Source organism: Psammomys obesus, unplaced genomic scaffold (assembly GCF_907164565.1).
Source record: "Psammomys obesus unplaced genomic scaffold, mPsaObe1.curated_primary_1811, whole genome shotgun sequence".
Classification (NCBI taxonomy): Eukaryota; Metazoa; Chordata; class Mammalia; order Rodentia; family Muridae; genus Psammomys; species Psammomys obesus.
The window spans coordinates 31,460,342-31,487,731 of record NW_026593286.1 but is presented as its reverse complement, the minus strand read 5'-3'; the positions used below and the strand labels follow the sequence as shown (position 1 = coordinate 31,487,731).

Below are 27,390 nucleotides of genomic sequence, written 5' to 3'. Positions count from 1 at the left end.
ACACACACACACACACACACACACACACACACACACACACACACACAGCTCCAGAACAGAAGAGCAGGATTGTTTCACTGTTTCTCAGAGAAGGAAGCAGATCCACAGAGTCTGAGTTTGATAGCTGGCCTCAACACTTACCCTTGACCCCTTCTAAACGTATACACGCCGTGTGCTAGATGGTTTACCCAGTAAAATGGCAACAATGCCACCTGCATCCAACCCTTGTGGGAACTAGATACACTCGTGAATTCTACTAGAGCAAGGAAGCCAGGTAAGGAATCAGGTGGACAGGCGGGCTCAATTATCTACCAGGCGATTCACTCACACAGCCAACAAGTCCTGGACTCTGGCATCACTTAGCAGGAGTCAAAACAATAAACACAGAAACCCAGCCTTTTAATGATCTCCCAGGTCGGTGCCAGGCCTGGCGCTCCACGTGAAGTCTGTCAGATGTCTTTTAATACTGATAAGGTTCGGGACGGTGGTTCTGGAATAGCAAGAAACTCTTTGGAATTCATTTCTTTATTGTGGGGGAGGTGGAATGCATGCCACAGCACAGGTGTGGATGAGAACTTTCTGAATTCAGGTCCAAGATGTGGGTCCAGGGTTTGAATCCAAGGTCACCAGCTGTGGTAGCAATTACCTTTATGTTCTGAGCTAACCTGAAAATAGCAATTTATTTTTCATTTTGTGTGTGTGTGTGTGTGTGTGTGTGTGTGTGTGTTACTCAGATCAAGCCCAAGGCCTGTTCATACTAGACAAGCGCTCTAACCCTGAGCTAAATTCCCCGCCCCCCCTTAAAAATAGTATATTTCAAGTTTTTATAAAGAGGCCATTTTTATCTGTCTCAGAAAATCAGAACAGACATTGTCATGGATGCATGCTGCAGCCTGAATCCCGCCATTGATGTTGGCCAGGTAGGTGCAGGCCCTCCTGGGGGAAACCCTTTCCTAAGAGTGGCTGAGGGCTCCGTAAAGACCTTCTCACACGGAAACGTTGCCACAAGGCTTCAAATTGCTCCCTCTCCAGATAGAAGGCGCATTTATCCAGGGAATGGGCCTTTACACCACTGAAGAGCTGCACTACTCCCCTGAGGGCGTCCTGCACTCCCGGAGCCCGAACGAGTACAAAATCCCAACGGCCGCCGACATCCCTGAGCAGTTTCACGTGTCCCTGCTGCCGTCCTCTCAGACCCCGCTCACCATCTACTCTTCAAAGGTAAAAGCCTGTCCACCCGTCCCACCACCCTGCAGCAGCCCAGGGAGCACGGCCAGAGAAAGCCACCCAGGAAACGCTGTGGGCCAGGAGAGAGAAATGCCTGCCGGGAGCAATCCTGGGCCCTGGTTCCTTAGTACCTTCTTTCCCTGAAATTTACAGAAAAGCTGGGACTTCTTGAGAGAATAATACTGTTACTTTAAAGCTTTGTCGCTGTCTCCTTCCTTCCTTTCTCTCTTTGTTTTCATTTTTAATAACAAGGTTTATCTGTATAGCCCTGGCTGTCCTAGAATTCATTTTGTAGACCAAGCTGGCCTTGGTCAGAGATCCACCTGCTTTTGCCTCCCTTGACCACCACCACCACTGGCTCTTAGTTGGTTGGTTGGTTAGTTAGTTAGTTAGTTAGTTGTTAGTTAGTTAGTTAGTTAGTTAGTTAGTTAGTTAGTTAGTTAGTTATGGAACCCTGACCTCAGACTCACTATGTAGCCAAGGATAACCTTGAACTCCTGACCCCCCAGCTCCACCTCCCAAGGGCTGAGATGACAAGCACGGGCTGCCATGCCCACACCTCATCTAAGAACTGATGTATTTATCAGGATCTGGAGGAACAGCCCCGGCTCCATCAGTAAAATGCTTGCCTTGAAAGCATAAGGTTGTGAGTTTGATCCCCGGCACCCACATAAAAATTCTGGGCATGCTGTTATACTCCTGAAACCCCAGCCCTGGGGAGGCAGAGAACGGAGGATCTCTGGGGCTTTCTGACCAGTTAATCTAGCCGAATTGGTGAGTTCCAGGCCAGTGGGAAGAGAAGGATGGTCACTCCAGGATGTCCGCTGGCCTCCGCACACATGCACCCACACACCCACACGCATACACCATAAAAGGAGGTGAATGGAGGAAGAATGCAATATTGAGCTGGCGTGGCGGCTCAAACCAGTAATCCCAGCAGAGGGTCGGCTAAGGCCCACTTGGACTAAAGAGAGCGTTCCAGCTCAGCACAAGCTAGCCATGTCTCAAAAAGAGAAACAAACGAACAAACAAACAAAACCACCACTACCACCACCACCCCCAAAACAACCCTAACAAAACCAAAAGAATAAATGAGAATGAAGACATTGAAACCGTAGGCATCAGTGGACAGAGGGCCTGGATTCCCCACAGCCAATGGTCCTCCTTTATGATTAGGTAAGTTGACACCCCTGGGGGACTTAGGGTCCTCAGCCAAACCCAGAAAGGAATCCAGAACAGCGGGTCCCAAACTGTGGTGAGATTTCCTATACCTGACCAAGACAGACAGACAAGCACACAAGCTTGCGCGCGTGCACACACACACACACGCGCACACACACACACAGCATGGAGGATTGATAACATCTAGATGCATTTCTGGCTGAAAGGATTTTTTAAAGAATTTTACAGCAATACTCCAAGGCCAGGGGTATGGCTAAACAGCTTTTAGCATGCAAGACAGCCCCCACAATAAAGAATCATGTGACTTCAAACGTCAGTAGTGTCAGGAAGCACAGACACAGGCCAACCTTTAATAATGACTGAAGGAAAGGAACAGCAAATTAAGATAAAGGTCAACTTTGTTTGCATCACTTTATGCAGATCATGACAAACCTCAGATGGAAACTTCCACAAGGTACGAGGTATAAAGTCTCCCTTAAAATATTTGGGAAACTTCTAGCTAGGCGTCGTAAGGCCCCAAACCCTGGACAGATGTACAACTGAGGTAGGCGCCTGCTTAATATATCAAAGTGGACCTGGCCACCAGGTTCTCCCAGCATGCCTCAGTCACTACTGTTAAAGGCTACACCTGGCATGCCCTGCCCCCTACCTTAAACTTCTCCAGCTGAGGGGCTGGGCCGCCCTTCCCCCAGCTGCCCTTCCTATACAATGAAGTCCTTTTGTTTACCCTCTACTTTTGGTCTACCCTCTACCATCCTGGCCTCTTGGTCTCCTGGCCCTTCCTTCTTCCCTCTCCTCCTGCAGCCTGGCTCAGGATCATATTCATTCTGTGCTCTCCCAGATGTGTCTGCCTCTGGCTGTGCTCTCCCTTTTGTCTACAATAACTTTCTCCTCTACCGTACCTAGAAGCAGTAATGCCCTTCCTTTTTTTCTTTCTTTCTTTTTTTCATTCAAGAGTAAATTCTTTTTTTTTTTTAAACAAAAATATATCTGTAAGAATTTCATCATTTCGAAACTGAATCCCCACTTGAGCCTAAGTATTGCCTGAAAACTTGGATTGGCAATGCCATTACTGATCAAAGAGAGGAACATCAATAGAACCTTCAGACTCTTGCTGGACTAGAAGCCATCTGATAGGAGAAGGCCAGAAGGAGCCCAGAGCCTATAAAGAACAGCTTCAGGTTGAGAGTTTCCAGGCAGGGCAGCCAGCATGGTGGGCATGCCTGTAATCCCAGCATTCAGTAGGTAGAGGCAGGAGGATCATGAATTTAAAAACAAAAAACCAACAAACAAAAAAACAAGGGCCAAGAGGAGCATGGCTGTGCATACCTATAATCCCAGCACCCAAGATGTAAAGGCAGGAAAATTTGGGGATGTTCAAAGCCAGCCTGGGCTGCTCCACAGCACATTTTACAGTCTGGGTTCCACACGAGATCTCGTCTCAGAAGCCAAAAAGTGAAAATAGAGATTGGGAATAAAGGTTAGAGAGATTGCTTACTGTGTACATGGCCCCTGGTTCAATCCCTACCACCACCAAAAACAAAACAAACCCATGCATACATGAAGTAAATATTGAAAAAGTGAATGATCTGGGTATTGTGGGTGCATTCATGGACGGTAACAATTAGCCAGAAGCAAAGAACAGCTATCCCCTCAGACAGAACATGGAGGGTCTCTTTCTCCTCGGTCCCTGGCACTCCTCTCTGCTTGCTGTCCTTGAACTGCCCACACCTCACTTGCATTCCCTGCCTGTTGCCTGCACATGAAGGTTTGCCACCTGTCTGGGTCTTCCTGTCCTCAAGCACTGTGCCGGTTAGTTGGTTGTCAGCTAACACTAGCCAGAGACCCCTGGGAAGAAGAAGCTCAACTGAGAAATCGCCTCCATCAGACTGGCCTGTAGGCAAGTTTGTGGGGCATTTTCTTGATTGAGGATTGATGTGGGAGGGCCCACTGTGGTCTGTCCCACTCCTGGGCAAGTGGTCCTGGGTTCTGTAAGAAAACAGGTTGAGCAAGCCATGAGAGCAAGCCAGTAAACAGTGTTCCTCCATAGCCTCTGCTTCAGTCCTTGCCTTCGGGGTCCTGCTTGGATCTCCTGCCCTAACTTTCCTTCATGATGAGGATCTGTAAGCCAAATAAACCTTCCCAAGTTGCTTTTGATCACGCTGAGTTTTGTTTTTGTTTTTGTTTTTTGAGACAGGGTTTTGAGACAGGGTAGCCTTGCCTGTCCTGGACTTGCTTTGTAGACCAGGCTGGCCTCAAACCCTGAGTGCTGAGATTACAGCATGCACCACCATGCTTGGCTTGACCATGCTGTTTTATTCCAACAATAGAAGCCAAACTTAGACAAATACCCTGCTTCCCTTAGCCTCAGTGTCACAATGGGAAGTTTCTTCCCCCTCTGCTCATGAAATTGTCAGGTTCAATCCACTGACGGTTCTAATCAGGATGCCCTTCCCTCACCACACAGAAACACATGTAAACCTTGTATGTGTGCATACATGTAAACACACATGCATCTGTTTCCGATGGAACATATAAATACTTAACCCAGACACAATTGAAGATCTAGAAAATTCAAATTTCTTAAAGATTTCTAGGAGTTTCACTTGGTCAACATGCTGGTCAAGAAATATTTGAGATGTTTGAGAAGTGATTTATTAGGGTTGTGTACCAGGAATTGGGGATACAACGCTCAACAAGATGAGGCCCTGTCCCCAAAGTAGCTCACTCTCTACTATAGAAGCTCTTAAAACTAATGAGTTGGCTGGATGGTGGTGGCTCACACCTTTAGCCCAGCACTTAGGGAGGCAGAGGGAGGAGGATCTTTGTAAGTTCGAGGCCAGCCTGGTCTACAGAGTGAGTTCCAGGACAGCCAAGGCTACCCGGAGAAACCCTGTCTCAAAACAAAACAAAAAAAGATGTGTTTCAGGGGCAGGTGATTTCTGTGAGTTCAGCCTGATCTACATAGTGATTTTCTAGCCAGAGACATAAAGTGAGACCCTATCTCAAAAAAACCAATGAGGAGCTGGAGAAGTGGCTCAGCGGTTAAGAGCACTGGCTGCTCTTCCAGAGGTCCTGAGTTCAACTCCCAGCAACCACCTATTGGTTCACAACCATCTATAATGAGATCTGGCGCCCTCTTCTGGTGTGCAGGCGGAACACTGTATATGTAATAAATAAATCAATCTTTAAAACAAAAAACAAACCAATGAACTAGCCAAACATGTTTTCTTGCAGGGCCTTGGTGAATCTGGCATGTTCCTAGCGTCATCTGTGTTTTTTGCCATTGCTGATGCGGTGGCTGCTGCACGCAGACAAAGAGACTTAGCCGAGGACTTCACAGCGAGGAGCCCAGCGACCCCAGAGCGGGTGCGGATGGCCTGTGCAGATCAGTTCACAGACATGGTAGGGTGTCGCTCTGTCCCCATAAACTCCCACAAACTCACCCCTCCTTCCTGCTCCTTTGGCTCCTTTGTGACCTAACCTGTATCTGGTTGACCAAGCTATAAAGTGATACGAGCAAATCACACAGCCAGCTGTAGCGGAAGGCTGAGGCAGGAGACTTGCCCAGCAGTGAGTCAGACATTCATCCCACTCTCCAGAACACAGCAAAGATGACAGTCATCTGCCACAGACTAGCGCTTCTTCTGTGGGCAGTGTGAGGGGCCCGACGCCCCGAAGGTCAGGGTTCCTGCCTTGCTCATCACATGGCCACTGGAAGATCTCGTTGTCTCTTACTCAAAAGCTTAAGCACATGTGACCTTCAAAACAGTGCTCTGGGTCCCATTTTACAATAAGCATCCTTGTCTGGGATGGAAGCTGAGCTCACTGAACACGCGTAATAAAGGTTCCTTGGAATTTTCCCTGAGGCTCTTGTCCTCAGCCTTCTCACAGCCTGGCTTCTGGAAAATGGACTCCTGCGTTTCCAGACTCGGAATGTTTTTCGCAATCAGCTTGTTTGGCAGAGCTGTCACACACGGTGGGAAGGAGTGAAGCATGTAGCTGGTATTGGCTCTTCAGGACCAGGCTGCTGGGCTCTGGGGCCTGTGAGACAGGGCTTTCTGCCAACTCTGAGGGTTCCTTGCTGAGACCTGGCCAGTATGTCCTTGTAAACACCAGTTGTCTCCTAATTAAGTGCCCATCAACCAGGTACTTTTGTCAATTGAGAGCAGTCCCAAATATTCTGAAATATTCATCAATGGTTCCTAAATATCACTTCATGGTAAAACCGATATTTGATATTATAAGGCTCATTTTAATAGTGTTTTACATTTTGTCTTTATAATAGTAACATGTGCTATGCTTGGTGGTGCCCTCAGGAGGGGCAGTAGGCTTGTGAGTTTGAGGCTAGCCTGGTCTACATAGTGGGTTTCAAGACAGCCAGGGGTACATAGTGAGACACTGTCAAAAAAAAATGAGAATAACACATGTCCACTTTGGAAAAGCTAGAATAATTTGAAAAAGAGTAAGATAAATATTAAAATCAACCATAATCCTTTCGACTAGAAATAACTGTGATTATGTTGGGGTGTGTGTGTGTGTGTGTGTGTGTGTGTGTGTGTGTGTGTGTCCAATCTTCCATTGCCACTGGCAATCTCATGCTGAAAGAGCTAAACTGTAACATGGAAAACCTTTTCCACACCCCAGCCTACCTAGCACAAGGACACCGCCCTAACGCGCTCTAGCTGCTTCTGAGAGAAACAGAACCCCCCCCCCCCCATTCTCTGTCCAGAAGCCAAGTTCCAGAACCCTAGCCAAAATCCAGAACCCCACCAACCTTCCTAATGCTGTGGCCCTTTAACACAGTTCCTCATATTATGGTGAACCCAACCATAACATTATTTCCATTGCTGCTTCATAACGGTAATTTTGCTACTATTATGAATCATAATGTAAGCATCTGTGTTTTCCAATGTTCTTAGGCAACTCCTGTAAAAGTGTCGTTCAACACCCACTTAAGTGGTTGAGACCCACAGATTGAGAACTGTTGGGCTAGGCTGGCTGGTCAGTAAGCCCCAGAGACCCTCCTGTCTCTGCCTCCCCAGTGCTGAGGTCACAGGGCCTTAAGCATAGATGCTAGGGATCCAAACTTTATCAACTGAGCCGTCTCCCCAGCTCCTGTGGACACACTTTAACCAGGATTTACTTTGTGTGTATTTACGTGTACAGCTTTCCTTGTAAACTCATTTTACAAAATGGGCATGCCCCAGATATGAACTCCTGAAAGGATTTGAGTGGTATTTAGAGGGCTTCTTCTGAGCTTTCATCCCTAGAAATCTGAGTTGGGAAAATACTTTTCCCATGACCTATCACTCAAAGATCTGTATTAAAATAAAAAATAAAAAACCAGAATCTCTCCCCACATTTACTCATCACGTGTACCCATCATCACGTGTACCCATCATCACGTGTACCCATCCTCTCATGTACCCATCATCACGTGTACCCATTATCACGTGTACCCACGACGCCTAGAACTTAGTGCTGAGGCAGAGAAGACGGTTTCCCCCCAAGTAATAAGTAAGGTTATCTCCGCCACTGAAGTGAGCCAATTCAAGCCAAATTGGGGGCAGATCTCCAGCGGGTTCACCAACTCACCAACTCACCAACTCACCAACTCACCAACTCACCAACTCACAGGAAAGGGTCAGTGAAATTGCCATGCAGAGGGAGACAGAAAAGTGGGGCACAGAGAGAGAAAGCACACATAGAGAGAGGAAAGAAGAGAGAGAGAGAGAGCAAAATGTCTGGATTTTATAAGGAAGAGCTAACTTTTGAGAGAGAGAAATCTCAACCCCCTGGGTGGAAAGTTCAGGGCAGAAGGCTGGGCACACCTGCCATGCCCTGTCACAGGTAGGAATGCTGGGAGAACGTGGAGGGCCAGGTCACTGCACTGTCCTCAGGAGTATTTGAGAGAGTGAAAATACTGGCCAGTCCCTGATAAGACTTGGGGAACCCCGAAGTTACTGTGTGTATCAGCATGGTGGCATGCAGGCAGACATGGTACTGGAGAAGGAGCTGAGAGTTCTACATCCGGATCCACAGCAACAGGAAGAGCCACTGAGCCTGGCTTGGGCTTCTGTGGTGGTTTGCCTAAGAATGGCCCCTATAAGAGCATTGATTTGAATGGTTGAGCACCAGGAAATGACACCGTTAGGAGCTGTGGCCTTGTTGGAGTAAGTGTGCCCTTGTTGGAGGAAGTGTGTTACTGGGGATGGGCATTTCTGAAGAGGGGGCAGGAAACATATACATGCCCTACATTGTGGGGGCAAAGGCATTCCTCTCAGGGGAGTGAACAGAAGTTCTATGGGAACAAAGTTTACACAGTGGAATCCTGTATGCAGGCTACAATCTCACGTAACCCAAACTAACCTTACAACTGCTATGTAGTCCAGGATAACTTTGAATTCTTTTTTCTTAATTATTTATTTATTATGTATACAATATCTGCATGTATGCCTTCACATCAGAAGAGGGCACCAGATCTCAATATAGATGGCTCATTATAGATGGTTATGAGCCATCTATATTAGTTGCTGGGAATTGAACTCAGGACCTCTGGAATAGCAGACAGTGCGCTTAACCTCTGAGCCATCTCTCCAGTCCAACTTTGGATTCTTGATCCAACTGCCTCCACCTCCCAAGTGCTGGGATTACAGGCCTGTGCCACTGACTGAAAATAGGAAATAAAAGGAGGAGGACATGAGTACTCTTAAGTGCAGAGAAGATTTTATTGTAGATGTAAGAGAGAAAGCAGGCAGAGGGAGGAGTCCAGGGGGAACATGGCCTGCAGATAAACCTGACTATGAGAGGAAAGAGGGGGAGAGAAAGCAAGAGAGGAGCCACAGAAAACCTAGGCAGCCCATGCCAAGAGAGTGGCATAGCCAAAATGACTGAGCTTATGTAGGGAGCAGGCAGGAGCAAAGGAAGCAGAAACCCAGCTCCCAGGAAAGAGAGGTTTGGAGAGGGGCCAGGTGAGGGGTGCTGGGAGGAGCCACAGGTACTAGTACTGAGCGAGGTGGCTCCCCTTTTGCCCTGGGTTCTTTAGACCTAACAGCCACCATGCTAGGCTGTTGACCACACTGTTTTTTGTTTGTTTGTTTTCTTTTGTAGTTGAAAGATATGCTGATCTAAAGCTGGGGCTATAGTTCAATAGAAGTACCTTTGCCTGGCATATGCAAAGTCTTGGGTTTGGTCTCCAGCACCGAGAGAAGGAAAAAAAAAAAAAGTCAAGGGGATAACCAGACAGTGGTGGCACACACCTTCAATCCCAGCACTCAGGAGGCAGAGGCAGGTGGATCTCTTGAGTTTGAGGCCAGCCTGGTCTACAGAGTGAGTTCCAGGACAGCCAGGGCTATACAAAGAAAGCCTTTCTCTAAAAACAAACAAACAAAAAGTGAAGAAGATATATAATGATTCATGGTGGCACAGAATGCTGTAGCCATGGCTGAAATGAACAATTTTTTTTTTTTTTCATTCAGAAGGCACGGACAGCAGTATTATTTTAAGTTCAAACCCAACCTAGCTTGCCAGTTAATTTCAGACTAGCCAGAGATACATAGCAACACAGTGTCTCAGAAGCAGAGGGGAGGAGGAGAGGAGGAGAAGGAGGAGGGGGAGGAGAAGGAGAAGTGTTAGGCCCAGCATGAGCCTAAATATAAGAAGGCATAAAGAAAACCCAGGAAACTAATCATCCATTGATGCAAAATCGCAAGAGGTTCCTCTTGACCATTGCGCAATGGGGTCACCCCTGCTGGTCAGCAAGGAGCAGCACTGGGAGACAAAGGCCTTAGGTTTTTAAAAGACAAGGCGCAGGGAATTCTAGGGGTTGCCTTCTTGGCAATTCATGATTGGATGAGGTATTTAACTTTTAAAATAATTGGTTGGTTCTGGGCATCCTAAGGTTTGGTCAGCCCTGTCGTAAATATCTGATCTTCCAGTCAGTTTGGAATTTCCTGTCATATGAGATATAGCCACAGTTAAAGGTGGGAGAGTGATTAACTCATCCCATGTCTGTTCTGAGTGGGAATTACAGGCTTTGGATCAAAGGTCAGGAGAAGGATTGGGGCCATTTGGCCCAGTTTCCAAACAAAGCTCATCTCACAGGCACTAGCCCGTGATTTTCTCTCCATTTAGTAGAGATCTCTGCTTGTTCTCTTCCTTATCTCTGCCCTCACAGATGGCTAATGTCAGGAACTTTTACATTCCTCGGCTCTCTGGAGAAGCACTAAGAGGCTTTAATTAACATGGGCCTAAAACTTGAAAATATAAGTTATAAGGCAATTAAAGAAACATAGGTTACAAAGTTAGTCTGATTCTTTCAGAAAAAAAGAAAGAGGAATGAGGAAGAGGAGAGAGAATGAGGGGAGAGGAGAGAAGAGGAAGAGAGCGGAGAGGAGGGAAGGAGATGAGGGGAGGTGATCTGGAGAGGGGAGGAGAGGGAAGAGAGGAGGAGATGAGAGAGGAGGGGAGATGAGAGGGGAGGGGAGAAGGAGAGGAGAGGGGAAGGGAGAAGGAAAGGAAAGAGGAAGGGGAGAAGGGAAAGGAGGAAGAGAAGGTGGAAGAGAGGGAAGCAGAGTGGGGAGAGGAGGGAGAGGAAGAGGGGGAGGGAGAGGAGAGGAGAGAGGAGAGGTGGGCTGTGGTGGCACAGAGGTTAAGAATTCTTGTATTCCTGAGACCCCACACCAGACTGCTCACAACGGCCTGTAACTCTAGCTCCAAGAGATCTGACACTTTCTCCTGGTCTTGGGGGCACCTCACTCACTTGCACATAAAACATAAATACTAGCAGGTTTTGTATTTAACTGTTGGATTCCAAAATAAAAAATACAGCTTGTTCCGGTGACTAAGAAAGTGAGAAGTTCTATACTAGAACACAAGCCTTGGAAAGTTTAGGACCTCCTTCTTTGGTAACCTCTTCCTCACCACTAGAGAAATAATGACTTACCTGAATTTTTTTTTTTTTTTCTTAAACAGAAATGATGGTAAAACACTCAGTACTTTTCCCTTGGAATTACATGAAATAATGCATGTAAAAATACTGGGTAGAGTCCCTCCATAAACACTAGAGTTAAGTTTTTCCCTAAATACCCATAACTGCTAATGACCTTCAAAACATGCCTCTCCTACAAGACTGAAGAAATATTTCCAAATTAAACCAAGCTGACCTCCTAAGGCCAGAATAAACAGGAACTTACCACTAAAACCCACATTTTCATGTCTGTCCTGGAACTCACTCTGTGGACCAGGCAGGCTATCCTCAAACTCACAGAGAATAATCCATCTGCCTCTGCTGGGATTAAAGGTGTAAGCCCCCATGCCCAGCCTAATTTTAGACATTTTGTTACCAAAACAAAACAAAAATCCCATTGAGTCAGCATTTATTACAGTTTTGTTTGGTTGGTTTGGTTTGGTTTGGTTTGGTTTTGATTTTTAGAGACAAGGTTTCTCTGTGTAGCCCTGGCCATCTTGGACTCCCTTGTAGACCAAGCTGGCCTTGAACTCACAGAGATCAGCCTGACTCTGCTTCGGAAGTGCTGAGATTAAAGGCCTGTGCCACCATGCCCAGCCTAGAGTTTTGCTTTTCAAGACTTTTGCTTCTGCTTTGTTCTATGTGGACACTTATTTTGTGTGTGCATGGGGCTGGAGGAGTTGGAGGGTAGCTGGCTGGGCGCCATTCTCCCTCCACCCTCCATAAGACTTGGTTGCAAGTGGCTTCGCCTACCCAATAAGCCTTCACACCAGCCCTTTTCAGAGCTTTGCGCACTTTGTTTGGGTTAGGGCCTTTCTTGGAATTAATGTCTTGAAAAAGGCAGTGTTGATGGTTCCGCTCTGAGCCAGTCTGAGCTGCCTGGCACAACAGGAGGCCAATCTCTCTGTCGTTGCCCTTTTGGTGATGGGAGAGAGAAAAAGTGTGTTTTGTGTAATCCTTCACAATTCCACAAGAAAAAAAAAAACCCTTAAACATATTTTTAAAAAGAGAGACATAATACTAAAGTTTCAAATTAGTGCTTCTTAGAAACAAGATTTTAAAAAGCTTTTAAAAAGTTTTTAAAAATTACCCCCCCCCGTGTGTTTATGTGTGTGTGTATGTATACAGTCACGCCATGATGATTGTGTGGCAGTCAGAGGACAACTTTTCAGGAGTTTATTCTTTCCTTACAGCATAGGTTCCAGATGCTAAATCATCTTGCCAGTGTTAATCCTGAGATTCACCAGAGGAAACCAATTCCAACATTTTTGGCCAAATTTAAAGCAAGCTTTATTAAATATTAAACACTGACCAAACTGACCAAGAGATGGACTTTGGTTAGGACAATTACCTGGAATTTCCTAACTGAAATGGCCCAAAGACACCTATAGGCCACCATACTTTCCCATGAGGCTTTATTATTTTTCTAAGAACTACAACGCCCAGCATTCCAGGAAATAACCTGATTTTTGGGCACGTGAGGTTAGAGATTAATTTTGGACAGTACACTAGCATTAAAACAAGATTTGAAAAAGAAAAATTGTTTCCATTTTAAAACAGAAAAGATTTCACATCCTCATAAAAAAATGCTACCTTGGGAAATTTGGTGATAGGATAGATCAAAAAGCAAGCCAGGCTTGGTGGTGCATGCCCCTATTCCCAACACTTGGGAGACAGGAGCAGATGGGTCTCTGTGCATTAGAGGCCAGGCTGGTCTACAGACACAGTTCCAATATAGCACCCTCAAAAACAAAAAAAAAAGGATGGAAGGAAGGAAGGAAGGAAGGAAGGAAGGAAGGAAGGAAGGAAGGAAGGAAGGGAAAGAAAGAAAAAAAGAAGGAGTGGAAGGAAGAAGGAACAAACCTGGGACCTTGTTAATACCAGTAGGGGAAAAATTGAGTAGTTACAAAGCTGTGGTCTGTAGGGCTCTGGATGTGGGGTGTGCTCGCCTAGCCTCCCGAGGCCCTAAATTCAATCTCTAGCCTCAGGAAGGAGGAAAAGGAAGGAAGAAAAGATGAGATGTATGGAGTGACATGGTAGAAACACAGGTAAAGCCATTAGCACATTGTTTCCATTTCCCGGGAAGCTAAAATCAAACAGCTCCACCCGTTTGCAGATAGGTTTTGCAGTCCACACCACATTTTGAATAGCAGCCTTGACAGTGCTGAATCATGGAGGAGCCACCCAACCACCACAGCCGGGGAAAGTCCTTTCCTTTTTAGATTAGTCTCCATTGCAAACAGCTAGACACTCCCTAGAAACGCCCTAGACACGCCTGCTACTGTGTAAGACTGACCTAGTTTTTCAGGGCTCACCTTTCACCTGCCAACCCTACGGGGCTCTCCGGTCACCCACTCCCCTTCCTCTGTAGCACTTGCTCTCTTGCCATCCCTACCCCTCACATTCTCTGCCTGCCTTTTTCTCAGGATGCCCAGACTCAGTGACCCTTAGTAGCACTAAAGGGGTCACCTGCTTAGTTCAATAAAGGGAGCCCCTTCCTCCCAGATGGCAGAGGAGAGGAGGTGGGAACATAACGGCCCTGTCCAATGCCCCATCTACCTATACTGGTGGCTCAGGATGATGTAGGCTGGACCCTCATCCCATACCCAGCTCAGATTTCTCTGCACTGGAGGAGCTGGTGCTGCCAGTCCTACGGGACTCTATTCCATTTCTTGGGGCGCATAGACTGCAGCGAATAGAAACGTGCAGCCCTCAGCATGTTTCTAGCCACAGAAAACTGGCCAGCCCAGCGTCCCACGGTCACATGGATTCTTTGAGCCAGAAGACTGAAGACTGCCTCTGTCCTGATTTCTCAGGGAAGAGTCCGCCCGAGTACCGAACCTCCTCTCCTGACACGTGCATATGCGTTGACGCACACACACTCACGATTCTCCCAGCCCTGGTGCCTTCTTGGAAGAGGTTTGGCACATAGCTTGTAAAACTAGTTCTGCTTTAAACATGGATGTCCAGGATGCAGGGAATGGATTTGTTCCCTGCAGGAACTGGTGACACTTGACACAGCAGTCACTCTACTGTGGAATCCGTCTCCTCTGACATTGTTTTGGTGTCGTGCCAGCTGTGCTGAGTTGTGTTTTTACAGTGCCCACAGTGGGGTGCAGGTCTTCCCACAGGCTAGGTGCACACTCTACATCCGAACTGCATCCAGCGCTCTAGTACTATTATCAAATGTATATTTTTTTAATCTAAAATCTCTGCTGCTGGCAGGAGGATCAGAAGGTCACAATCATCCTCAGCCATGGTGATTTTTGAGGTAAGCCTGAGCTGTGTGAGACCCTGTCTCAGAGAAAAATGAAAAGTGCCCTGCCCTGAGTTACACATCTGGATGGAGAACTGCTGGTGTGGTCCAAACCAGAGGGCCACTGAGTTCTCACTTCGTTCATGCTGGCCTCAATCTTACTGGCAATGACCCTGACCACATGCTGTCCTGATTGGGTGGCTATTCTAGTTCAGAAGATCTACCTGTCTTCCTAAGGTCTGTTGATCTTTCCCCCAGCAGCTTACAGCAGCTTGTGTAAAATAAAGCCATTCATTTGTAAAAGTCTTTTGAGAGGCTGGTGAAATGGCTCAGCAAGTAAAGATGTGTGTGTGTGTGTGTGTGTGTGTGTGTGTGTGTGTGTGTGTCAGTCTCTAACAAAGGGCTTTGCTCTCTGTTATTGAATGGCATAGAAAGTATTCCATGGGGGAGGAATGAGTGACACTTTACAGAAATCTTTAACAGAGTTTACAGGAGAGTAAGTCATTGACTCCGCCCAACCCCGGCTGATCAGATAACAAGCATTGGTGTTCCTCAGCCAATACCCGTGTGTTCAACATTTACGGTGGCTGTTCATTTCAGAAGACTGCTTTCAACTCCTGTATTTGTTGCTTTTCAGTACAGATGTGTTGTTTCAAGCCAGGGGCATGGAAGAGTGTATTATTTAAGATTACAGCTGTGCATTAGCATTAGACATAACAGGGTCTTAAGTCTGAAGTGACGTCAAGAAGTATTATTAACTCTGCATGTGAGCTTCTGCAAAAGTTCCAGTTTCTTAAAATGTGAGATTTTTTAAAAATCATACTGCATCACCACAGGAGAGTATATTAAGGGTATACTTTAAAGGCACATGCCCTGTTACGTGTAATTCTACATACAACTTACATGTATATTACATGTCTCACTAGCACCTTGAGTCTCCACCTAGAGATCTGAAGTTTAGTTGTATAGTGCACCACAGATCACCCTGAGACATTCTGGAGCACCCCTGTGCCTACACGATCCGTTAGATTTAGTACGGCCTGGGGAAATGTGGGAGTCCAGCCTTCCTCTTGGCCAATTTGCTTTTCTTGTATGCTAATTTTTCATCCTTTGCACAAGGCCCCTCAGACCTCGCCGTCTTTCAGATTCTCTCGCTTCACCTTCCTGTCCAGATTTTTTTTCTCATTTACGTCTTTACGTGCACGTTTGTAGGGGTCATCCTTTCATCCTTTACCTCCTGAGCCATCTCACCAGCCCAGAGTCCAGATCTTTATTGGGAATAAATGGCACAGGCGGGGAACTACTCTCGTGGCTGACCTTGCTCCAGATGGTATCAGGTGGGATATACCAAAGACTCGGGCGTTCTCTCCAAGGAACTGCAAGACAGAGCCTTTCTTTGGAATATGTAGGGTGTGGATAGCCCAGACCAACCGAGTCGCACAGTGATGGTGATGATGAATCTAAGGCTATAATTTCCACAAATTTAATGGATGGCAGCCATCAATGATGCTGGAGCATGAAACCAGAGGCGAGAAATAGACGTCAGCTGCAAGGGAAATGGGCCTTGACCTCTATAGTGGATGTGTGGCTTTGATCGGAGTTCTCAAGAGCCAGCCAAGCCCAGAGTGGAGACCAGAAGAGTTAGAGAGAGGGTGGCACCAGGCAGAAGGCAAAGGACAGTTATAGCAAAGATCAGTGTGGGGCCATATATTTTAATAAGACTAAATTTATTCAGTACCCTAGAGTAAAAGTTTGATTATAAGTACAGTATAAAAAGTCTAAAACGGATCAGTAGATTTCTGAAGTTTCATACAAAGCGCATGACCACATCCAATACATTCTACGGGCGGAGAGTGGAGGAGAGACACTGAGGTTGATGTCTAGTAACAAATAAAGAAGCAGAGGCGATCGTCAGAGTATATACTACCGTCGATACTGTAGCCAAAAAGTACAAAAAAAAAATCCCAAGTCAAAGTAAGGCAAGGGAATGATCCTGGCCGGGCTCTGTACCACACCAAGGAGTGTGGTGGCCCACTCGCTGGGCAATCTGGGCATTTGGATTTTACTAGGTAGGTTTTTCCCGAAAGGAAGAAACACACAATGTAAAACTAGAAAGCTGTAAGATGCCACAACTGTGGTTCTCCTTGTTGTGGAATACTGACAGACTTTAAAAAGGCAGGTTTGTTTGTTTGTTTTTAATTATCATGGGTGACAGAATGCTAAGGCTGCCACATACCCCTCCTTTATGAGAGGTCTATGACATTGTTGTTTTCCTTCACTGTGAGAGAAACCATCAGTCATCTTCAAGTTCTACCGAGAAGCCCTCACTGAGATCCAGAGGCGAGGAGCTCCATTCAGATATCTTGGTGCTCAGACGCCAACCCAAGCAACCAGCTTAGCCTTGGCACAGGACTCTTTTCTTCTCGTCACCTTTTTGTTTGTTTGTTTGTTTGTTTGTTTGTTTGTTTGTTTTTTCTTTTGGTTTTCCAGACAGGGTTTCTCTGTGTATCCCTGGCTGTTTTAGCACTCACTCTAGAGATGAGGCTGGCCTTGAACTCACAGATCACTCTCCCTCTGCCTCCTGAGGGCTGTGATTAAAGGTGTGCGATGTTACCACTGTCACTGCCTCCCAGCTCTCTTCTAGTCAACTTTAAATAATGGGAGGAAAGCAGCAAAACAGCAAAACTCAAAACCCTAATAAGGTTATGACAAAAGCTTCACAAAGGTCAGCTGAGGTAATCCAGGGCTAGAACTGGATCGTGTGGATCTCAGTGAATCTCAGACAGTCGTGTGACACCAATGACAATAATTTACACTGCAAGCCCTCTAAGAAACATGCCCCAGCAGGTCTCAGCGGCCCACGCCTGTAATCCCAGCACTGGGGGAGGCGGAGGCAGGCGGATCTCTGTGAGTTCGAGACCAGTCTGGTCTACAAAGCGAGTCCAGGACAGCCAGGGCTACACAGAGAAACCCTGTCTGGAGGGTGTGGGAAAGAAGTGTGACCTAAGCAGCATCAACTGTGCCCTAGGCACACCCTCCCCATGACTTACATATCATGTTTAAATATTTTCTAACCACCACCATGTGGTGATGCTTTGGTTCTATCCTAGTAGGACCTTACCTATCCTCCTCCGTGTAGGGCAATTTAAGTCTCAGACTAACAAAGAAAGCAGCCTTACAGTCTTGGGCTAAGAAGCTGGGGAGCAGGTCAGACTCCAGACACGGGGAGGAGGACAGACTGAATATTGATCTCCACCCTAGAACAGAAAAGGTACCCAAGTGGCCCAGATTTGGTGGAGAAAATAAGAAGCAGGTGTTTGGTTTGGTTTAATTTTTGTTAAACAAAATGTTTTAATTACATTTTTAAAAAATGCATAGGTTTTGGGTACAAGTCAGAGGACAGCTTTCAGGTATTCTCTCTCTCTCTCTCTCTCTCTCTCCCTCTCTCCCTCTCTCTCTCTCTCTCTCTCTCTCTCTCTCTCTCTCTCCACTATGTGCCTGGGGACTCAAACTCGGGTTCTCAGGCTTGGCAGCAATTACTTTTATCCACCAAGCCACCTTGCCAGGTCCTGGTTTGGCCTTTTTCAGACAAGGTCTCTTTATGTAGTCCTGACAGGCCTGGAACTTAATATCTAGAACTTGTGATGATCTTCTTGCTTCTGCCTTCCAGGTGTTGGATCACAGGCTGTGCCACTACCCCCAGCTCGGAATTGAGCTTTGAAAGACCTCAAAATCTCACCTTTTACCAGAAGAGAAACCTTACCTCAGACTAGACCAGGCAGGACCTTTGTCCAGTGCTAGCCCAGTCCAGGCAATACAAGCATGGCTGCACAGACTGGGGAGAATAAGAGAAGGCCTTTGAGAAGAGAAACCAGGTTCACTTATATTTTGTCATTCTTCATCCAGCTGGAGTCTGGGCTGTCCCAGGACGTAGCTGTCATTCTGTGCTGAGTTTCTTGCGGGTGGGAAACAGAAGTGCATGCTCTGGGTGAGAGATCGTGAAGCACCAAATCAAAGGAGTGCAGGGCTCTGAAACCTGAGCCAGGCGGCGGCTACTGACTTTATGAACAGCCAGTAATGCAGGCTCGCTTCCTCGGAGCTCCAAAACTGAGAGAGGCAGAGGCAGGAGGCTGGTTTGTCCAGGTGGACAAAATGGCTGCTTCAGGAACAGCCAGCCGCTTGTTCCCACAGATGGGCACTGCCATGGGTGGAGCGGTAGAAAAATGGTGGCATAGATGCATGCTGACACGCTGGTGAATGGTAGAAGTAGGTGGTTGCCTTGCCAAGCCCCAGGGGTCCTTTAGGGAGAAGGGGCCCCTGTCCTTCCCTAGAATAAATGATGAGTCTCAGCCAGTCATGGTGAAATAGATGATGCTAACCCCTTTATCTTGGGTAAAACAGGGGCTTACAAACCTTGAGTAGTAGGAGGGTTTTTGAGGGTGAATGTGTTTGATTTGATGGGGCTGGGGATGCCAGGGATACTTGATTACATACAGAAACACAGCCCTATCATAAGAAGGAGAAAGCAGTACTTAATTATCCTGTGGGAGGGGGAAGACCCCAGGTACAGTTAAAGGTCATTGGTTGAAAGCCAAGACACCAAGACATCTCATTAGCATAAGGTGGGTGTTTCCAGGAATCTCCTGGTACTTGCTAAATGGGTTTCTTATCACGAGATGGTTGGGCTTGTAATTTCCCTGAGGACTCTATGATGTTCCTTAGAAGATCTGGGGTTCCCCAGACCAGGCAGAGAGGGAGCCATAATCTTATTCCAAGCTCAGAAACTATCTGGGAATGCCTGACTTCCACCTTGATAGTAGGGCTCCACAATATTTCCAAGGAAATCAAGAACAAACAGTCCTGAAAGGTAAAAGTGTAGCAAATTTCCTTTTTTTTTCCCCTTGCTTTTGTTGTTGTTGATGATGCTATTTTTTTTTGTTTGTTTGTTTGTTTGCTTGCTTGTTTGCTTTGAGACAGGGTCTCACTATGTAGACCCTGAAACTTACTCTGTAGACCAGGTTGGCCTCAAACTCCGAGATCCACCTGCCTCTGCCTCCCGAGTGCTGGAACTAAAGGCCTGTGCCACCACTGCCTGGGTAAAAAAATTTTATCTTCTATTTTGTTTTGTTTGTAGTCACAAGATTCAAAGATCCACATATTCTGCCTGAGATACATTCCCAATATGAATAGAAAATAAATGCTTTGGGAAGTCTTTACAGCTTTCCACTACTAGGATAAAGTTTTATTTTTTTACACCTTTGTGGGGATGGGAGTGTAACTCAGAGCTACAGTGCACATTTAGGCTGCATAAGGCTCTGGGATTGATCCTCAGCACCAAAAAGTCAAAATAATTTAAAATGGACATGATGGTCAACCCTTCAAACAAAAACGTGAGCAGAGCAGAGGTACTGAAGGTGTTTGTAGCCCTGAAGCCAAAGCTAAGAGGATGAATTCTCAGAGGAGATAGACATCTAAACCACAAGGAAGATAATGGAGTCAAATTCAGGACAGTAGGAGAGCTTGGGGATTAAGCAGCAGGAGCTCACATCATGCAACCTTGGTAAATGCTGCAGCCAGCGCTGTCACCATGACACTGGGAAAGAGCATCCTAACCCCGTCACTTTCTCTTCTCATGTGCTGATAAAAGTTATCATTCAAAAGGAATGCCAGGGTCCAGTTCCCCAGGAACCAGAGAAATCCTGCCCCCTCTAATGAGAGGTCTGGAAACCTTAAGATTTGATGTGGCCAGGCGTGGTGATGCTCGCCTTTAATCCCAGCACTCAGGAGACAGAGGCAGGTGGATCTCCGTGGGGTCCAGGCCAGCCTGATCTACATAGAGTTCCAGGACAGCTAGAAGCATGTATTAAGACTCTATCTCAAAAAAAAAAAAAAAAAAAAAAGTAAAGATTTGATATGCTTTCTCTGGTTAAACACTGTAGGCGAATATGTGTTACAGTACACATGGTAAGCTTTGGTCTTTTTTTTCTTTAGATCCCAAGAGATGACCCAAAGACGTTTAAACCTTGGGCTATCCCTATAGCGTAAGCTGCTCCTGTTTCCTAGAGGTAAGACCATTGAATTAAATCATAATCACTCCGAGAGAGGAAAAAGGAGTTTTCAAACTATGTTCCATGGAACCCTAGATTTATGCAAGTGCTTATTCAAATCACTGTATCGTAGCCAACATCTTAAGCATGTTGTGATTTGCAAGTAAGTTAAGCATGTTGCAACATGTTAAATTTGCAGCACTAAACGTTCACAGCTTTGAATGAGTCAGTTAGGAGATGATAGCCAAAATTTAATATTTATTTATTTGTGTATATAAGTGGTCTAATTTGCATGTATGCCTTTATGACAGAAGAGGGCACCAGATCTCATTATAGATGGTCATGAGCCACCATATGGTTTCTGGGAACCGAACTCAGGACCTCTGAAAGAGCAGTCAATGCTCTTAACCTCTGAGCCTTCTCTCCAGCCCTGAAGTTATTCCTTTTACACAAAATTTTAAAATGAGGATGTAGCAGATGAAGATATTTTAAACATTCTGTTCTCTGATTTGTACGAGATACTTGCAGCTTAAATACAAAACTAAAGCCAGGTCTGCTGATTCCTGCCCCTCTGACTAGCCCCTATGTGTATTTGGGGGGTTCAGCCACCTTCAGCTTTGTGCTGTTGTCCTGACAGAAAATTGAGAGCACTGAATGCTTTGGAAAGTGACAGTGAGACTCCCTGATGAGAAACAAGTTGATCTCTGACCTCTGACTCAGGTTGTCAGACTGGGTGCTTTTACCTTCTGAGCCATCTCACCAGCCCACCTCCGCCACTCACCCCTCCCCCTTGTTCTGTAGACAGGGTCTCATGTAGCCCAGGTTGGCCTTGAACTCCAGATCCGCTGGCCTCCAAGAATCTTTTTTAACTAGAGGGAGTTTTGTGCTGTTTATAACTATTCTCTCTTTCCTCCCTCAGGCTATCCAAGGGAAAGGACGGCTTCTTAATCCTAACTGGACTCCAAACTGATATTCCTGTTCTATCTGGTGGGAGGGAGGGGTGAGCCCTGTCACAAAATTTAGAACCACTGTTCAAATCTAACTACATTCACAAGATGAATCATTTATTACAAATTATTTACTTAGCTAGTGTCCCCAGCCTGGACAAGCACTGCAGTGTTTGAGGCATGTTTAGTGATTTGTCTCCGAGAAGACTGTAAAGGTCGATGCTGGAGCAGAAAGACAGGTGTGCTGGCAGCATCTTTGCTTGATAGAGCCTGGTGGCGGACACACACGTCAGGCCTTTGAGGCAGGAGCCACTGAGCCCCAGCAGGGCAAGGTTTCTGCAAGGTTTTCTTTCGTTTCCCGGGGCCTCGGCTGTGGTTCTCGGTCCCAGCATTTGACAGAAGAGAAGCGGTCTTTCCTTCGTTCGATGATGGATGATCGTTCGGCGAGTGAGCGTGCCTTTTGGGATTTTGAAGGGCATTCTGGAATGAATTATCACGATCACTAACTGTTTTGCTTTTATTTCCGTGGGGGTTTTGGTTTGTTTGTTTGTTTTTGTTTTGTTTTACTGTTTTATGGAAAACATCTGATCAGAGCTTCAGAAATACTAGATGGCTCAGTTTCCCAGGTAACCGAGAGCAAATGAATCAACCTTGTACTGTGGCTGAGGATATTAAGAGTTAAAATGCAGGTCAGTGATGGAGAGTTTATCTAGTATGTTCGATTCATCCCTGAGTCTGAACCCCAGCACAACAAAAATAAAACTGGAACAATGAATGTGCAGGGTCCGTGGGAAGTCCAATCCGGTTTGAAGAGCTTTCAAAAGAGGAGAAAAGCTGCATGTGAATTGGGCCTAATGGCCAGAAAGTGGAGGAGAAAACAGACATGGTACCTAGTGGGCGGGCTCCGGAAGGGGGCGGAGAAGGTGAGGTGAGCCAGGACGAGAAGTGACTAGCGTGACTAGCGACTAGCGAGCTGAGCTGTGGTGCATGATGGGAAGCACAGGGACTAGAGTGGAGGCCCGTGTCACTTGAGGCCACAGAGACTTTGGCTTGCAGGAACCAGGGCACAGTTATGCACAGGTCCATCTGCTGACGTTAGGGGTTCCTCGGCCACAGAAGTCCAAGGGGAGAAGGGAGCAGAAGCACAGAAGAGTCCAGAGCGTTAAGGCGTAAGGGCAGAAGAGACAGTGAAATTTTTTGGGTGGCTGAGGTGAAAAATTGAAATTAATGAAAAAAAAAATCTAAGTTCTTTTGAAAACAAATCCCTTAGCTTAAAATCTAATGGAAATGTCAGGAATTTGCTTTATCATTTGTGTTACTTTAAATGGTTATACATATGGTTAGTTTGGGTTTTTTGTTTGTTTTGTTTTTTAATTTGGTTTCTTAGGGATAAGAGTGGTTACTAGAGATGTATTTTCTTTGTCGTGGGTGAGTACTTCTAAATCCTAAAATGAGTGGAGTCTGCATGCAAGTGATTCCTGTAAGTTGATGTTCTAGAATCTGGATAATATAAATCTTAATAAAGAACTTTAAAAAAAATCATATTTAATTCAAGGCCAGCATGGTCTACATAGTTCCAGGCCAGTGAGGGCTATATGGTGTAAAAGTAACTCCCGTTCGCCTGCTTCAGTTGTGCTGGAGGCCTACTGCCTCCTGCTAACCTAGGCCTAGTCCTGGAAGCTTCTAGCCTCCATACAATCTAACCTAGGCCTAGAATGTTTTCAGTCTCTAAGACTTTTTTTTTTTCTTTTTTGGTTTTTCAAGATAGGGTTTCTCTGTGTAACCTTGGCTGTCTTGGGCTTGCTTGTAGGCCAGATTAGCCTCGAACTCACAGAGATCGAGGCCTCTGCCTCCCTGAGTGCTGGGATTACAGGCATGGGCCACTGTGCCCAGCCTGAGACTTACTTCTTAATAAATTCACCTTTCTTGTTCTTGCTAAGTTCTAGGTTGGCTCTTTCAACTCAGCTATTCTGGCTCAAACTCCTCTCCCAGCTGACTTACTCAATCTGGTCTTTCAGCCTCTGAATTGGTCTGCTTGGCCTCAAACTAACTCCAGCAATCTTCTCTAATCTTCTGGCCCCTTATTCTCTGACTCATTCTGTCTTCAACCTGTCTATAAAACTCTTCGGGTAAAACTGCCTCCTTGCCCTCTCCTTCTCTGTATTGCTCCTTAAGTAGCTTCCCTTTCCTCTCTCTTTATTCTGTCACATCTTTCTCTGATTCGTCACTTTTTCTGCCACTCCATTAAACATCACTTTCAAACTTCTACAAACTGTCTTTACCTTCATTGTTTGGGATTAAAGGCATGTACCACCATGCCTGGATCTAAGCTTTTCTTTACCTGAAACTTGCTCTATACCAGGCTGGCCTTGAACTCATTTCTGCTTACCTCTCTGTCTCCTGGATTCCAGCCCGGATCACACAGACTGAGAAGGTCTTTGGATGTGATCTCTTGCCAGAACAGCCATGTTCTGAATTAAAATTCCTCTACTATATGGTGCGACTGTCTCAAAAAAAAAAAAAGTAGGGAATGAGGGGGGTGCGGTGCTGGAGATGGCTCAGCACTGAGATGTTCTCAGCCACTGAGAACACTGGCTGTTCAGAGGACCTGAGTTCACTTCCCAGCACCCACATGGCAGCTCACAACTGTCTGTAATCCAATCCCAAGTGATCCAACACCCTCACACAGACCTACATGCAGGCAAAACACCAATGCACATACAACAAACCAATAAATCATTAAAAAAAATCACATTTGAAGTCATAAATTTGAAACTTTTTCTCTGGGTTTAACTGCAGCCTCATGCACAAATTGGAGGCACAGGCCCATGCAGCAAGCAGCCTGAAACATTCTTTTCAAAGATTTCTTGATTTCTTAATTCAGGATGAGCAGTATGACCCAGAGTTGGAGCTTCCTAAGAGATTTTTTTCATTTATTTTTACTTTATATGCATGTTTTGTCTTCATGTATTTACATGTCCTACCTTCGTGGCCGACACCCTTAGATGTCAGAAGTGGGCATCGGATCCCCTGGAACTGGAGTTCCAAATGTTTGTGAGCACCAAAAAAAATGGGTGCTGGGAACTGAACCTGGGTCCCCTAAGAGCAACAGCACTCTTAACCACTGAGCAACCTCGTCAGTCTCGTCACCATCAAAATTAACTCATCTCAAATACTCACATAGTTCTGTCAAGATCAGAGTCACCCTGAGAATGACCAAATGTCACATGTTGGAGCAAATCCAAAGTAAAAGAAAAGTACCGGGCCAGTGAGATGGCTCAGTGGGTAGAAGCAACTGCTGCGAAGCCTGGGGAACTGAGTTCTATCCCTGGGTCCCCCGTGGAGGAGAGAACCAACCCCCCAATTTCCCTCTGACCTCCGCATGTGTGCTGTGGCACACAAACCACCACCCACAGATAATAAAGAAATAAATAAATACATTTCTAAAAAAGTGCCTAATTTTTGCTCCTGTTTTGTTTTGATTTTTTGGGGGGTGGGGGTTAGGGTCTTACTGACCTGGAACTCACTATGTAGAGTAAGCTGCTGGAACTCACAGACACACATTCCCCTCTACTTCCCAAGTGCTAGGATTAAAGTCCTGTAACAGCCACGCTCTGCTTGCCCTGTTTTAATATTTGCTTTTGCTGTTTCCCTTTTCTGTTTCAGTGATTTTACTTTCTTTCCTACCATTGGTTGCAGCTTGGAGCCTATGCTAATAAGAAACTGACATTCTTTTTAGGGAGGGGATTGGCTTTTTGAAACAAGTTTTACTTTGTGGCCCAGGCTGGCTTAGAACTTGTAACGCTCCTCCGTCTGCCTTCTGAGTGCTGAGGTTGCAAGCCTATGTCACCACATTCAACTGAAAGGAACTGTGATTCTTTTCTTTGGGTGCCAGGGAGGGTGGGCTCTCCAGAAGGCCAGGCTAGCCTTGAACTTGTTCTGTAACTGAGAGTAACCTTGAACTTCTGATCCTCCAGTCTCCACCTCCTGAGTGCTGGGATTACAGACATGAACTACTACACTCCAGTTTTATGCGGTTATAAGGCTCAAAGCCAAGGCTTCTTGCATTCTAGGCAAGAACTCTTTCTCCTAAAACATGTCTGCAGGCTGGAACTGTAGCTCTCAGCACTCATGGGCTCCATGGATCCTCCTATTTCTTTGCCTCCCAAGATCTAGGAGCATGGGGGACATTTACACTCTCATCTTTCTGAGCTCGGGTTCTCTGAGAGGGTTTTCTCTTACAAAGGAAAATAGCCTGCTCCCAGCTGTGTTCCAGATGAGCAAAATTTAATACTTGATCCAGCTTACATAATTGGGTAAATAGCAAAAAAGATATGTTTTCCAATTAAGATGCCAGAAAGTCAAAAATACTTGGCAGAAATTGTTGGCGACAGAGAATAAAGTTCTTACACAACCTGGGAAGTCAAAGGCAGACTCTCTGAGTACCAGACGGTAGCTCCCTTCCCTTGCAGGCCCACTGCCCCTCAGCTCTTCTGTTTCCTATCACTTCACCTTTGCTGTCAGTTCCTAGCTAGCTGGCCTTGCTCCAGTGCCCTTAGCTGCCTGGGTAGCCTTTCTTAACACCTGTAAGCTGCCCACCTCTTGCCACGGGGTAGAAGAGAAGCAGCAGGAGGGTGACTTTGTCCAAAGGAGGTGTCCTGTCCACCCAAAACTGAGTCCTGTTCTCCAAAGAGGAGACAAGTGAAATCACCCATGCTCCGCCTACATGTTCCAGACAGGCTGTTGGGAAAGTGATGGAGGAAGCTAGGCCAGAGAATTTCTGCTGGGAGTTTGGCTCTTGCGCAAGGTACACGAGGCTAAAGGGCAGTGGTTCAAAGGAGCCTTCGCAGCTTCGGCTGATGAGACGCTTGCTGCTGCCAGGCTCCTGTGACTCTCACGGCTAGGCCTGCATCCATTCCCCACAGCCACCTGCTGTCACCAATGACCACGGACTGTGTAGCTTAAGCCTTCATTCCTCCCAGCTCTAAGGGTAGATCCCACACTGTGAGCGGGGCCACAGGTTTCCAGGAAGAAGTGTCTTTCCCAGGCTCTTCTGGTGGCTCCTAGTGCTCCCTGGCATCCCTTCCTTGAGGTTGCATCACCAATCTCCGTCCCCATTACTACAAGGCCTTCCCAGTGTGTCTGTGTGAGATTTCCCCTCCCCTTCCTCATATCCTGGCAGTCATTGGCCTTAAGGCCCAGCCTTGTCCGGTACGACCTCATCTTGACTATATCTACAGAGATCTGATTTCCAAATAAGGTCACATTCTAAGATTACAGGTGGTCGTGAGTTTGGGGAGGGGAGGGACAAGCAGGGTGGGAAACACAACACTGCCGTCTGCAGTGAGTAAACCCTGCTAAGATTCACCAATACAAGGACAGTCTTAGGTGAAGTGAGCCTCTCCTGTCTTGGCCCCATGGCATCAGATTCTTACATGTGAGCTATCTTTTCCCTTCTGTGTCCCCACTGATGCTGGGACTGGGTGTATTTATCCTACACTTGAATGAGATTTTCACCATGTTTGATTAAGGCCAATTGAAGTACTCTACTATGACATGAAATGTTGGATCCAAGCCAGACGTAGTAGCGCACGCCTTTAGTCCCAGAGCTTGGGAGGCAGAGGTAGGAGGACCTCTGTGAGTCAGAGGCCGTCTTGGTCTACAAAGTGAGTTCCAGGACAGCCAGAGCTACACACAGAGAGACTCTGTCTCAACAACAAGTTGACTCCAGCTTGTGCAGGTCACACACTGGTGAGCCAC

At 46.2% G+C, this 27,390-nt stretch overlaps 1 protein-coding gene and 1 long non-coding RNA gene across 2 annotated transcripts in view; one reads left to right on the top strand and one right to left on the bottom strand.

Moving 5' to 3' along the window:
* Positions 1-6,159, top strand: part of LOC129683819 (aldehyde oxidase 2) — a 71,756-nt gene extending 65,597 nt beyond the window's left edge. The window contains exons 32-35 of the mRNA XM_055616801.1: positions 855-920; positions 1,033-1,221; positions 5,647-5,814; positions 6,067-6,159. Of these exons, the coding sequence (XP_055472776.1) occupies positions 855-920; positions 1,033-1,221; positions 5,647-5,814; positions 6,067-6,159 (516 nt within the window). The remainder of the gene's footprint in view (positions 1-854; positions 921-1,032; positions 1,222-5,646; positions 5,815-6,066) is intronic.
* A 15,878-nt stretch (positions 6,160-22,037) lies between these two features.
* Positions 22,038-25,208, bottom strand: LOC129683897 (uncharacterized). Its single transcript, XR_008721209.1, has 3 exons — positions 25,147-25,208; positions 24,020-24,133; positions 22,038-22,110 (listed from the first exon to the last, which is right to left on the bottom strand). It is a non-coding gene; the product is annotated as an uncharacterized LOC129683897 (long non-coding RNA).
* Between the last annotated feature and the right edge of the window lie 2,182 nt (positions 25,209-27,390).